This window comes from Epinephelus moara, chromosome 12 (assembly GCF_006386435.1).
Source record: "Epinephelus moara isolate mb chromosome 12, YSFRI_EMoa_1.0, whole genome shotgun sequence".
NCBI classification, from domain to species: domain Eukaryota; kingdom Metazoa; phylum Chordata; class Actinopteri; order Perciformes; family Serranidae; genus Epinephelus; species Epinephelus moara.
Genome location: NC_065517.1, coordinates 13,923,929 through 13,938,983, shown reverse-complemented (window position 1 = coordinate 13,938,983; position 15,055 = coordinate 13,923,929). Strand labels below are relative to the sequence as shown.

At 40.0% G+C, this 15,055-nt stretch overlaps 1 protein-coding gene across 1 annotated transcript in view; it reads left to right on the top strand.

Moving 5' to 3' along the window:
* Nucleotides 1-15,055, top strand: part of galnt14 (UDP-N-acetyl-alpha-D-galactosamine:polypeptide N-acetylgalactosaminyltransferase 14 (GalNAc-T14)) — a 196,716-nt gene that overhangs the window by 111,344 nt on the left and 70,317 nt on the right. Inside the window, exon 3 of the mRNA XM_050058286.1 lies at nucleotides 7,887-7,985. Within this exon, the coding sequence (XP_049914243.1) occupies nucleotides 7,887-7,985 (99 nt within the window). The remainder of the gene's footprint in view (nucleotides 1-7,886; nucleotides 7,986-15,055) is intronic.

The window sequence follows — 15,055 nt, the reverse complement described above, 5'->3', positions numbered from 1 at the left end:
CTAGGATAGCAAATGCATGACCCACCCTACTCTTTTTCTGATTGGCTAGTACTTGTTGCCTTGGTTGGTTGGGTTGGTTAGGTTTAGGCAGAGGAGCAGGATTGGTTAGGGTAAGAATGCTACTGTAAGCCAATCAGAGGCAGAGTAAGACAGAGTAGGGCGGGTCATGCCTTTGCTATGAAATGATCATTTCTGTCCTTGACACTGGAGACAGCTGTTCACATCCTGTTTCTTATCAATTGGTTTCTTCCAGCTGTGAAAATTCACGAAACCAACCATAACCAAGCAGTTTTACTTCCATAAACGTTATCAAAACTGAATCAGACCATAACATATTTTAAAAGACAATTAAAACTGATGTTTCCTGATGATAGACATTCTGGATCAGGAATTGCTCTTATGGGTTATTCTGGAAAGCAATGGCAAACAACCTTTCCTTTGTTAAGGTAGAGGTTTGATGTAGAGGTGGAAGCATTTAGCTCTTTTGTGAGAGAATTTACTCCCAAACCAGCGCTGTAACTCACTACTCAGTTACATTAACTCCAAGTCTTTTTGTCTTTATGTTTCCAGCCTTTCAGCCACGAGTGAGACAAAGCTGGACAAAGAAAACAAGAGGAAACTGAGAGACAGAGAGAGGGCGAGGCAGGGCACAGGGAGACAGAGAGAAAGTGAGGAGAGAGGGAATAAAAAAAGCTGAGAGGCAGAACAAGTGAAGGACGGAGCGGGAGGAGAGCTTTAGAGGTGTTAATCAGAGGCTGCAGGTAGGGAGGTACTGCGTGTGTGTGTGTGGGTGTGTGAGAAAAGGTCTGACACTATCTCAGGGCTACATCAGTGGCCATTAGTATTTTGTAGCACGAACACACACTTTGACAGGTCTGCTGCACCGCCCGCAGAGAGGGACTGTGCGTGTGTGTTGACCTCTCCTTTCATGTGTTTATCTCACCTCCACATGAACTTTGATGAGCCACCACACACACACACACACACACACACACACACACACACACACACACACACAGATAAACAACATCAACTCCTCAAATGGCTCCGCTCATCAAATATGAATGATTTTCGCACCATCTGGACAGAAATACAGTAAACACTCATCTCTCTTCTCTTATTTTTCGTCTTTCGCGTCTCCTACAGTATCCTTTATTGTCACCATCTTTTCCTCTTCTTTTCCTTTCCCACTTTCTCCTTTTGCTCTTCTCTTTCTTTTCTTTGCTTCTTTGTCTCCTCCATGTTTCCATCTCCTCTTCTTATCTTCATTTCCTGTCTATTACCAACCTGTGGGCAGTTTGGAGACATGCACTTTTGAAATGGGCTTTAAAGTAGGTAGTGTTGTGTATTCTGGGAGATGCTGAAGGTGCTTCTGATTACTAGTGAACGATAAAGTCTAAATTATACTTCCAGGGTTACGCACCTATGCATTCTGTGTGGTGGGCACCTCTTGCACGGGCCAAACTTACACTACAGCGGTTTGCACATAGCATGTAACAACAACAGAACAAAACTTGCTATTGAAGTTTGCGTAACTTAACCTCCACTGAGCTCCACAACAATCCTCTATTTCCCTATGCATGATAGAAGGGAGAAGCCAGGATCGCTTTAAATAAAATTTAGAATAGGGATCATACAAGTAATGATATCGTCTAACTTGCTCCGCTAGCCACACTTCCACTGTTCCATGCTCTAGTTGTTTTTATAATGGATGTGAGGTACTTCTCTGGAAATCCCACCCTCAGGCCCTGATGTCCAGTCAGACTTCTTCAGTGTTTGCGGTGCCTGCCACATAGTCACATTTTTCAGGAGGTGCGCATCTCTGCTGCTCTCTGCGAACTCTGCAAATCATCTTTGTCGCTCTGCAGAAGCTTTTCCGCAGAAAATTAGACACAGCAGTTTCTCCTTTGGTTTTCATTGAGTAGTTGTGTTTGTTTTTTGTTTGTATCTTCAGATTCCTCTGTGGTATTTATGGTAGTGTTGTACTCAAGAAGATAGAAACATGATCAGTGATAGCTACTCTCTTTCATGTAGTTTGACACTTTTCTCTTTTCCTTCTCCTAGTGTCATTTTATCTCCTCACCTTAAGCCAAATTGCCAGAATAAATATTAGCATTGTTCATCTCTGCAAAGCATGGATATGTGACATTTCTACATTGCATATGTAGCAGATATGCTGAAACTTTCTATTTATTTATGTTTCCGTTTTAACATTTTCGTTGCTTTTGTCACTACAAACATGGCTGGCAATGTCCTGAATCCTTGTGGAAAAAATACCTGCTTTTTTTGGTCTTGAACAGTGGGCCGCTGTTGTCTACTGCTTAGCAGCCATCTTGCCTAACTGAGCTCTTAAACACGTAATCTATGTAACTTTAGACATGTTGATATGATACATGTGAAACTTCAAATGTAACCTGTCCGTGGTTTGCAGGAACATAAAGTGCCAACATTTTATTCTGGTGACAGCGCTGTCATCTTCTCTCAATGTTTCTATTTCCTCTTTCCTTCCTATCTCACACCTGTTTTCCATTTCCTCTTTGTTTATCTCTTTTCTTTGTTGGTATTCTCCTCCCTTTTTCTACATTTACCCCTCGTTTCATTTACCTAACAATTTCTCCGCTATTCTTTCTCACTGTCTTTTTTTCTTTTATTCATTGTGCAGACATTTTTTCTCCTTGTCCTTCCTCCCTAGCATTTGTTTTCTCCTTTCCTCTTACCCTTTTTTGTTTCCATTCCCCAAACACTTCTCTTTCTAATCCCTATTTCTCTCATCCTCTCCTCTTCTTTTCCTGAACTCTTTACTTTCTCCTCTTCTCTCCTACATTTTCCCCCTGTTCATGTCTCTTCTCCTCTTCCATCTTCTTTATTTACCCCTTTCTTCTGAATTTTTGCCACTCCTATTCTCTCGTTCTCTTTCCTCACCCCTGTCTCATCATGGCACTCTCCTTACTCCTCATCCTCACACCTCTCTCTTTTCCGCATCTTTTCCCTTCATAGATCCTCTTCAGATCTCTCTTCTCTTCCCTTTTCTCATATTTGCTCCTACCCTCTCACCTCCCTTTTATCTTCCTGCCATTCTTCTTCTCACCTCCTCTTCTCTCTATTCAATCTTTAAACCTCCTCTCACTTCCTTTTTTTGACTCCTCTTCTTCCCTCCATCATTATTTACCCGTCTTCCCTTTTTCCTGCTTTCCCTATTCTCTTCTTGATCTGTTTTTCCCTTCTCCCATATTTCCTCTCATTTCCTTCCTTCCTGGTGTGTGTGCTCTCTTGAGCTTTGATGTATCAGGAAGTTAACACACACACACACACACACACACACACTAACATACATGCGCTCAGGGAGTATGGAAGCTTGTTCATATCAGCTCCAACATCAGTCATCTGTCAGCACAACTTTTATCTGTACATCTCTGTCTGTCTCTCTCTCTGCCTGTCTGTCACTGTGTCTCTCTGCCTCATTCGGTCTTCTCTCTCTCTCTCTCTCTCACACACACACACACACACACACACACACACACAGCAGCAGCGGCTCGTCTTTATCTTCTCATCGTTCCTCTCTGGTAGAGCTGCTGAATAAATCAACTGCAGAAAAACCAGAGATGGAGACGAGGAGATAGAGGGATGGAGGAGGCAGAGAGGGGCAAGATGGGATATGATATGACAAATATATACAGTGTATATTCCTATTCTCACTTGGAGAAAGATGGAAACAACGGAAAGGCAAAGAAGAACGGAAGATGGGAGGGAGCAATGAAAGACAGAAAGAAATCTGAATGCAAAGTGACAACAGCCTGCTGGCAGCCTGCTCTGGCCTTCAATTTAAAGAACCTCGGGTTTCTAAAGTGTGTGTGTGTGTGTGTGTGTGTGTGTGTGTGTGTGTGTGTGTGTGTGTGTGAGTGTGTGTGTGTGTGTGTTTAAAACTCACAGTCTGTGCCATTAGCCAGACTTATACTATCTTATGTTATATATCTTTCTGTCCTCATATTGTGTTTAATTTTATTCATGTATCAAATGTTTTGATGATAGAAAATGTGAAAGAAAAAAAATAAGCAGGACAAGAAAGAAAAGAGGAATGAAAAAGACAGCAGTCAAAAACTGTTAAAATATCAGACTGACGGAGAAAAGGAAAGAAAGACAGAAGGGAGAAAAAGTATGATAGGAATAAGGAAAAGACAAAGACAAGGAATTTGAAGTGAGAGAGGTGACCAAAATAGAGGATGAAAGACAAAACAATAAGGAAAGTGAAAGAAAGGATGGATGAAAGGAAAGAAAAAGATGAAAGAGAAAGAGAGAAAAGAATAAATTGAAAGGAAGACAGTCAGAATCATGATTAGCGTTGGGCAATCATATTACTTTTTCCACTAACAAATAGTGTAACTAATTACTAATAAGATTTCAGTGTTAATATTACAGTTACCACAGACCAAACAACTCATTACTTGTGTTATCACATCACTACTGACTTGAAATACAGCAATCACATCAGTCGACTAATTTTACTAATCGTCGTACTGTGCATGCACGTCATAAAGCAGCAAGCTAGTTGAAAACACTTACCTTAGCAGCTGGAAATATTCCCATTACTATAATTTTGTCAGAAGGAAAGATGACAAGAACACTGTTGCTGCAGGTAGTCGGACTAAAACTCTTTCTACTACAAAAATACACGTTCTCAAACCTCCGGTCTGAAACACCTCGACTACTGTGACCGACAGCACAACAATGTGAAGCTCCAGAAAATACACCCTACCAAAGGTGAACCTTCTCAACCGCAGAGGTCAGCTGTAGCCCTACACTGGCTAAACAACCACAACTGGATTTTACTGGTGGACAGTTGCAGCTACAAAGAAGTGATGACGCTTGTGGCTGGATATGTGGTGGATGTAATGTTAAACCATGAGTGACTCTCAATCTTTCAGGCAGAACCTTGGGAAAATACTGGTTTCAGGCAACAGAGAACCCCAGGTATAAAAAAGGTTTCTAGCCTTTGCTACACTTACTGCTGACTACCTCGACATTCACACAGAGACACATCTGAATTTTGGGAAGATACACATTACCAATTTTATGGGGTGTAATGGAAAACTAATATAACGAGTAGTGTAACAAATTACTGTTGGCAGGGAGTAATAAGTAAAGTAATATTATTACTTTGTAAGAGTAAGAAGCAATGAGTAATATATTACATTTTTAGAGTAACGAGCCCAACACTGATCATGATAGATGGATAGACCGATAGAAAAGAAAGATAAGGTGAAAGACAAAAACTGAAGGAGTGAGTGTAAAGAGACAGAAGAAAATGGAGGAAGAGAGAGAGAGAGAGAGAGAGAGAGAGAGAGAGAGGGGAAGGACTGGAAGAAGTGATGGTTGCAAGGAAAATATAGACGAAGGAAAGAAGAAAAAGAAGGACGCCAGGGATATTTGGATGCAATAAAAAAGGAAAGGAAAGAAAGGAGGAGAAAGATGAGGATGAAAGAAGAGATTATGCAAAGAAAGGAAGAGCTGCCCAGCAAACATCGACTTAAACTGGCCAACATGCCCTTGAGCAGGACACTGAACCCTCTCCTTGCAGCCACACTGCATGTGCACGTCACAGCTGTAAGAGCATGAATCATACACTTGTTTCTGATTCTTTTTTTTTTTTTTTACATTCTGTAATCTGCTTTGCCGATATTGTTTCCCCACTTAATCATCATGCCTCTAAACTAAAAAAAATCAAATTGCGAGTTAATGAGGTGCTGATTGTATTATTTCACAGCCGGGTGCTCGAGTGCACTGACTGATCCTGCGTGCCGACCTGTTAATACAACAAATTAGGAGCTGAGCTTGTGTTCTAACCCTACAGCAAATCACAGGAGGTGGTTCAATGTTTGGCTCAAGGACACTTCGACTGCACACTCTGGGGGTTTTTGCAGGAGCTGAGCCATAAAATGTTGGATATTCTGAGCCAAAAATCTGTTAGAGTGCATATTCAGCAGTTGGGGAATCTAATACAGAATTATTAGAACCAACTTAACATGATATGAGCAGTGGAAGAAGTAGTTACATGTATGAATTCTGGTTGGCGAAATCACAAAAACGTTTGGCCAGTTCAAACATTTTGTTGATGTCCTTTGATGTGGAAGGACAGGTTTTCTTTCCTCTGACCTACAAAAGCTAAAATCTTTCTGTGAAATATATATATATATATATATCTTATCTTTTTAAACCACAAAGTGTGGCAGCAACAGAGAAGAGCTTCCTGACATTTTGTCAGTGGCTAGCTGAGATATGTGTTAGGGTTATTATAAATGTGGGTTTGTAACTTTCCAAACCTTTCTGCAAGTAAATAAGACTTTTGTGTTTGTGCCTACAAACAGCAAATCAAGCTCATCTAAGTTTAAGATTAATCTTATAACTTGTAAAATTATTTGACATTCATTTTGTTTGTCACAAGATCACAAGTGTTGTTTTAGTGCTGTATGACTCCAGTGAGAAAACAATAGTAATTCGTTGTATTAATTAGTCATGAATGTTTTTGAATGGCAGAACTCGCTACTTTTAGCCCTCTCACCTTTGGAAATGATGCTTCATATTTCATGTTTCCCCATGTTGTGCAAATACATTTGACATTTTGTATTTTTACTTTTCTGTTGGTGCAGTGTAACACAGGGCACTTTCTAACACTAACACTAACTCGTCAGTGCCTTCAGTGAACAAATAATGAAACACACATTGTGAGTAGAGATTTAGGCAGCAGAGAACTATGCATTAAGCTGGCTAATGGTGCAGTGCATTGTGTTAACTTTTACATGGACACACACACACATTTGTGAAAGGTGAGGTTTTTAAAAATGAAGGCTAGAAGAGAGCAAGCAGCCTGTTTCTGTTTGAAAATGTCACCAATCCATCAATCTGATAGGTAAAGGCCAGTCTTCTCATTATACTGTGTGTGTGTGTGTGTGTGTGTGTGTGGGTGTGTGTGTGTGTGTGTGTGTGTCTGCCTCTGCTCTTTCAGAAGAAAAGGCTGCTGACCCAGCGAAGGCAGCACACACGCATACACTGTTATGTGGTGTATTTTAATGAGCCTCTCGCTGGTTATCTGCAATTCATCTTCAACAGGTCTCGTCTGATCACTTGGTCGCACACAGCACAGAGCATCACGGCTCATTTAACACGTGGTACACACATGTCAAAACAGTTCTTTATCTTGGATTCTTAATTTCAGAACTTCTGCCAACTACATTCAATCAGAAAATGCCTAATTTGCAAAATAGTGTCTTTAATTTGACAACATATAGGGCCTTTCCCAAACCACCGCCCTCTCCCTAACCACTTTCACTCAGTTTAGTCAAGTTTACACAGAAGGTCCGCCACATTGAGTGCCCGCTCAAACCAACCAGCAAGGAATGGAAGTAAGCTATAAAACCCTCAATCACAGAGCCTGCATTTATGCCGATTTACTGACCATGCACAACACCGTATTGTGTTCGACGCCCCATAGAAAGCTCCGTGCAGCTACCTTTACAAACGTAAACTGCTCAAACTGAGATAGACATTTATATTGTCATATAAGCATCAACATCTCAAAGGTTGAAATTATATTCAGGATACATTTTCTCTCTAGTCTCTAGAAAACAGTCACATTTATTTGATTGTGAAGTGTATATATACAGGAACTGCTGCATAAAACAAGCAGCTTATAAACAGAGTGAAAAACGAAAAGAAATGCCACTAAAGAAGCTTAGCAGTAAGTTTTAATTCTGCTTTTTAATATATTTCTTTTCAAAATGTTGGAAGTATGACTCACTAAAATTGTGGTAACTTTACTTTAATATCTGATATGCCTTTTATTGGATCAATGGATGTCTGAAGTCACGTTCAATTATTCTCCCTCTTTGTAGGTGCACCATTCTTCATTATGACTCTGATCTTCCTCCAACTTCTATCATCATCACCTTCCACAACGAGGCCAGATCCACCCTACTGCGCACCATCAGGAGGTAGCACACACGTGCACACACACACACACACACACACCAACTTCAAATTATTTATTGTACAACGATTGCAGAAAAGCAGTTGTGGGCAATGAAAATCTTAGATCTCAGGCTCACTCCAACAATGCTCATTAAATATGTATAAAAAATACATTACACAGGTAAAAAATGAGACTGTAGGATATGAAATAGTGCAGAAGTTAAAATATGAGCAACAAATAAAACAAAAAAAGCAAAGTTCAGCAGAAGCTCGAGACACAGCAGCAGCCCCTGGTGCCATCTTCCAATTTGAATTTTGCTTCCCTTATTCAGTTGGAAACCTGGTGTCACAGTGGTATTGTGTATAATGCATCCAACTGTAATTTTGTAATTTTATTGTAATTTTAAAGACATGGATTTGGCTCTTAATTATTTATAACACCTGAAGGGGTAAAAGGTGTGATTTTATGTTAACATTCAATGCTTGTGCATCCAAGTCTGGTTTGTATTGCCATGTACAATTTCTTTATGCAAGGAAATGATGCAGTTGGCATTGCAAATTGCAAAATATTATTGAATTCTGGCCAAATATTAGCTATCAGCATGTTTAGTTTTAAATTACCTCTGTGAGTATCAGTCTTCAGAGAACCTGCATCAGAGTAAATGTTGGCTGAAGAGCAAAGAAACACTGAGCTGCCAAAAGTTACAGTGGAGATACAGTGATGGTACGGCAAAACAAACCTTCACACACACACACACACACACACACACACACACACACACACACACACACACATTTACTTTGCTGACCCTCAATCTCTGAACCTTCGTTCTGTCTTTTAGTTTGATGATATCAGCAGGTTGCCGCTCGCACATACAATACAAACAGAAACACACAAACACACACACACACCTCCAGGTTTTGGCCGGGGTTCAGCTCATTATACCAGTCAGTCAGCAGGGACCGGCTACGTCTCCTCACTATCACAGAGGACATTGTGTGTTTTGTGTGCAAGTGTGTGCGTGTGTTTCTATGAGTGTGTGTGTATCCTCCCCTTCAGCCCTTCTCAAAGCTCTGCAGTTTTCAACCAATTAAAAGACAATCTGTCTCCCTGGGCCCCTCTGCTCCCTTTGGCTCTGGCTCTCTGTCTGTAAGTGTGTGTGTGTGTGTGTGTGTGTGTGTATGTGTGTGTGTGTGTGTGTGTGTGTGTTTGCCGGTGGTGACTTGGAGCTGGAAGTAGTTTAGCTGCCTTTTATTTTTAGGTTGTGAATTTGGAACATTTTCTCTCACCAGGATGCACAGAATCCTCTGAAGTTCCGTCACTGCTGCAAACAGCGTTATTGGACATGGAAACATTTCGAGATGAACATATCTTCTATTTAAAAGATATTTATGGCAGCGATAATCCGCAGATCATGCATTCATTTTGACATTTTATGTTTGTTTTACTGCCCTTGACTGCAGATAGATATAACAAAATAATAATAGTAAGGAACACTCGCTGCTCTCTGAATGTTAAATGGTCTTTATATGTGTTATATATATCTACAGTTGGTGACAAACAGTGGAAGTGGTCGCTGCACCATACCGTTACAGCCACATGGCTGATGAGCAGTGAAAGAAAGGAGGTCTACCATGGATGTATTTTGGGATACGGTATTCTAAAATGGCATCCTCATCATTCCTATTAAAGCTACTAATCAGATGTACATGCCAACAAAGTGGGTTGCACAAGATTTTACATCTAGATGAAAAACTGTAGCTTTTCAAAACTTCCTGGATTTAAAATGAATGTCAAGAGTAATATGTGGCCTTGTTTGCCATTGTGCCTTCTCAACAGTTTTAAATTCATGTCATTTATTACAACAACAGGGGATTTTGTGTTGCATTTTTGGAAAAATTTAGCAGCAGGGCTGAAGGCAAATGTTTGCTTGAAACAGTATAGAAAAGTATGGAATTTGATTTCATTAAATTCCTGGTCTAGATGAATATGGAAAAAAAGAAAAGAGAGTATAAAACATATTTTTTTCCAGATATTTCCAGACTATTGCCTTATTCTGCTCACTAAAATCTAAAATTGAGAACTCTTAAAAATAAATTTACCCTACTGAGGGTTTTTCATGGTGTCTGGTGCAGGTAGCCAGCACAGCCAAAATGTTTACCACTGTGAGTGTGCAGGTCAGAGTGACCTCAATGTAAGAAAGCAAGGCAAGAAGTATTGTGTGCAACTGAACGCACACATTCCTACGCAGAGCTGCTCTACGCCTGTACACCTGCAAAACAGCTCTGCCCCAAGTGCCTTATAACTGAACCAAACCAGGACATCCATGATCAATAACTAATTACTAAATTAATTACTCTTGACATTTTTCAAGTCATTTTTGGTTATCATTTGTAAAAGGCTAAAAAAAAGGGTCGGTAACGCCAATAAGTTTACTTCCTCTTTGGGCAGTGATGTATGATAGTGAAACTTCAACTTTCTGCACAGGTGTGTGGACTGAACGGCTAGCTATTTGTACTCAGATGTTAAATATAATCTAAACTATCTGCAGAAAAGTCTGGAACTTTTTATGCAGTTTTGAAAAGGACAATGTGTAGGAATCCTGTTGAAACTAAAAAACTAGTTTATACAAAATGTCATTCAAACTCATTGTGTAGCACACTCTGAGGGCTAATCAATTTTAGCTGTTGTAAATGGCAACACTCATTGAAAGGCCTGGCCTCATAGAGAAAGGTGATGTAATTACTTGTACAAATAGTCATAATGGCGCTAACTTTTGGACAGTCTCTCCCTGCATTTATGTTGTTGCTCTCAGTTGTACATAAGAGAGGCAACAGAAGTCGCTCGGACTGAAGCACAAAAAAGGTGTCACACTGAAAAGGTGTGGGGAGTTGGTTTCAGATGCTATTCAGCATTTGGACAGTGTGGAACTGATTGGTTTAGCTCTCAGCTTTTGAACATTTTAGATTTTTATCTATATATTTTACTTTTCCAAGCTTTCATTTCCTGTTTTACTTCAGAGTTAAGGAGCAGCAGGTTTACAGAAAGTGTCCACTTTTAGAGTCGAGTTCTACCTGGTGTCTCCACAGGCAGACTGAAGTACTTTGGTAAAAGTTAATGACAAAAAGTTAACAGTGCTACAAGAGATCACTTGACATTTACAGTTTTTCCATGAGTCAGTGGATCACACAAAGGCAGCAGCCAACAGAAATGGTTATGTAATGAGTAAAGGTCTCGTAAGAGTGGAGCAACTTGTTTGTTTTGTTGAGTTTTGAAATGTTCAAAAGCTGCACATCCAACTGTTTTTTGATAGAGATGTTTAGTTTATTTAGTTTATCAAGGGACAGTGTGCAATAGCATTAATCATTTACAAGAGATGAGGAGATGGTTGCACCAGATTTAGCAATAACTGCTCATTTCCATCTGTAGTCCCAACATATAATTTACAATATACACAGACCACAATCTAAAAAAGACAAAGAAACCTAAAATACAGATGAACAGAGGACAGCAAAGAGACAGTACAGACATACAATTTCCACATTTAAAATAACCAAGTTGTTACAGTGATAGTAACAGTAACAGTGAGTGTTACAGTGAATCTGAGACAGTGTTTCCTCTTCTTACATTAAGATACAGTGAACTCACTGGTTCTGAAAGTCCCTTTATACTTGATGACTCCACAGAGAGGTCAGAGTTAGAGTTACTTGACTGGACTTGGAAGTGTTAATGCCTCCTTAAGGGCATTTAATGGACCATCATGTGGTTTTGCAGGTTTGGGCCCATTAACTGCAAATTGTGTGTAATTTACATTACTGCTGGGCCAAAGCAAACTATCAATTTTTAGATTGATTTTCCACCAGTGGTTTCAGTTTATTGCAGTGCACTACAAGATAAAACTTATAGAGACTTGAAAATGATCTAAGATATGTAATCTATCATAGTGAACAATTTTAACCTTTATTTTTTTGTTTAAGTTATATTATTGTCTTGTGGTGCTGCAGTTTTGGGCAAGGACCATTTTTAAGACTGTTCTATGGCGTGTAAAAAAAAATAGGAACTACCCATTGTTTTGACGGCCCAAATTCCAAAGCCATGTTCATTCATTCATTCATCTTCTAACTGCTTCATCCTCTTGAGGGTTGCGGGGGGGCTGGAGCCTATCCCAGCTGACATCGGGCGAGAGGCAGGGTACACCCTGGACAGGTCGCCAGACTGTCGCAGGGCTGACACATAGAGACAAACAACCATTCACGCTCACATTCACACCTACGAGTTTAGAGTTATCAATTAACCTAGTCCCCAATCTGCATGTCTTTGGACTGTGGGAGGAAGCCGGAGTGCCCGGACAGAACCCACGCTGACACGGGGAGAACATGCAAACTCCGCACAGAAGGGCTCCCACACCCGGGATCGAACCGGCAACCCTCTTGCTGTGAGACGACAGTGCTAACCACCACACCACCGTGCCGCCCTCCAAAGCCATGTTAGTCCGAAAAATGTCGTGGACTGAAAACCCTATTTATCTTACAGCCCGTTATCCCAAAAACTATCACCCAATGCCCTGAAGTCCTTTTTCTCCAAAAGTACACACTTTGCGGTTAGTCACCAGAAAAAAATGTCAGCATTGTATGTTTCTGCAGACAATGGATACCTTACATTTGCACATTATTTTGTGGCGAATACGTTGAAACTTGACGTTTCTCAACAACACTGTGGTGAAATCAGGTTTAGACACAAAAACCACTTGGTTATGGTTAGGAAAAGATTGTGTTTTTGGCTTAAAACATTCAAATTTTTGGCAATAAAGCTGCTGGAAAAGCAGGGACAGTTTGATAAAAGAAACACTTGGGTTCAATGGCTGAAACGCCGCAAAGGGTCAGTAAAAACATGTGAGATCGGTGGCTCAGATGCTGAGTGGACTTTGAAACTAACTGCAGGGAGTGTGTATTTTCAGAGAAACGGGACTTCAGAGCAGTGGGCGTTTGTTTTTGGGATAACAGGCTATAGACTTTCCATCCAATGGGACTTTTTGAGACTGACGGTGCTTTGTAATTTTGGGCCATCAGAACAAAATTGCGTGGCACTGTGAAAATAGATGCTCTGACTTCCAAGAAATCCAATTCAAATCCAATTCAAACATCTTTCGTGTTGTAGATTCCCACAAGCATATAAATTCATCAGAAACTAATGTTATTCAAAGAAAGGAAAGACGGGCTGACACAAACTTGAGAAAGGTGTTATATAGTACCAATGTTACTGCTCATAGATGCTACAGCTATGCCCTTGAGCAGCATTTAACTTGCACAACAACCAGCTTCAGAGAATGTTTGTCGCTCCTTAATGTGAATATGTGAAACTATGATAATGTGAAGTGAAGTACTGAGCTGAGAAAAAACCTTATCATCACTCTTTATGGGTGAATACTTTTGAAAATATCAATCTGCTTATTCTCCAATTGTGTTCGGATCACAGCCAAAAAGTTTACAAAGGATATTCAGTGTCATAAAACTTTTTCTTAGAGGCTTCTAAAGATATTTAGTCAAAGACAGCAAAAAATTGCAATCTAATTTCAAGCGTCAGATTTCAAGCAGAGAGAAAAAAAAAACCTTGAATAGCTAGATAATAGCTAGATAAGTTTTCTTTTTAGTATCTGCAATCATGCTTTGCTCCGGGGACTCTGAAAACACTGAAAGCGTATTGCCTACAATTACATTATAAAAGGGTATAATTCTGGAGTTTTTGTGCCCTTTGGGGCTCGGCGATATGCAGGCCGAAACTAATAAGTTTGATTTCTGAGACAATGATGGGCACTTTGAAAGCTTTTCATCTCATGATCAAAGAGTTGCTTTCTGAGGGGGAGCTGGGCCTTGTCGATATTTAATCAAGCTCTGATCCGAAAATTGATCTCATCTTCTCCGTCTCCACTGGGCGAGAGATAAGCAGACGGAGAAGGAGAGAAAAGAGATCTGGAGCCTTTGACGACATGTTTGGTTTTAATCGGTTTAGTTTGTTTTGGTTCTTCATATTTCTGTGTGTGTGTGTGTGTGTGTGTGTGTGTGTGTGTGTGTGTGTGAGAACAGCTTCCTGAGCTGCAGAGGTTCCATTATTATGGAGGAGCCACAAGAGCATCATGGGAAAAAAAAGAGAGAGGGAGAGCTCTAGATCAGCACCAGCTCAGCACTTTCTGATTCAGTGGTCCTAAAAACGCACAGTAAAGAGTCCAGATCACTTCCTCTTCAACTGATCACTCAGGATTTATTAGGAGGAGGTCATTAGGTAGATTTATAGCTTTTGCTTTCTACTGCAAGTTTCACTGTTTTATATTGGATTCAGTGCTTCTCTATTGTACCCTGCTCCTCCTCATTTCTCTCTCAACCTTTATCCCTTTTATGCACACCATTGCAGCAAACATATTGCATACTAAAACATTTATTTATACTGATTCTTGACAGATTTTGGCCAATGGGATGCAGTCCACAAAAACATGTGTTGTCACCTTAGCATTTACCAAATACATACATTTGACATCTAGCTTCACTTGTGTTAAGACAAAATTTGACAGCGTTAACAGGATACTGATGTGTAGCATTACATACTCTATCTAGGTACCTTTCAGTGCTTGTCAGAGGCATTAGATTATCTCTAATGAGCTCATACATACAGCACCCACTAAATAAACATCATCAGACAGCAATTAGTGAATATAGATATAGATCATTGTTAATTAGCAGCGACAAGACTGTGTTTAACATGGACAAACTAACCATTTAACTCTGGACTGGGACTGATAAATGTAGATGCACAGCACTGTAGATCAGCAGTGATGAGACAGTATTTACTGGCTGCAGATCTATAACATAATGCATCACTGGTGGTTCGACAGAACAGAACGCATTGAGTGGCTGAATCAGGATTTCTTTCCAAGAACAGTTTCTGCAGATCTGCTGGGAAAGGCTTTCTGTCAAAGCAAGAAAGATTTAACAAGCAATGAAAATCTGTTTTGTAAGGGATGATGTTCATTGCTACACATTTTAAGATGTCTGGACTTTTAATAATAATCATGTCACCCTGAGAACCATTTAAGAATAA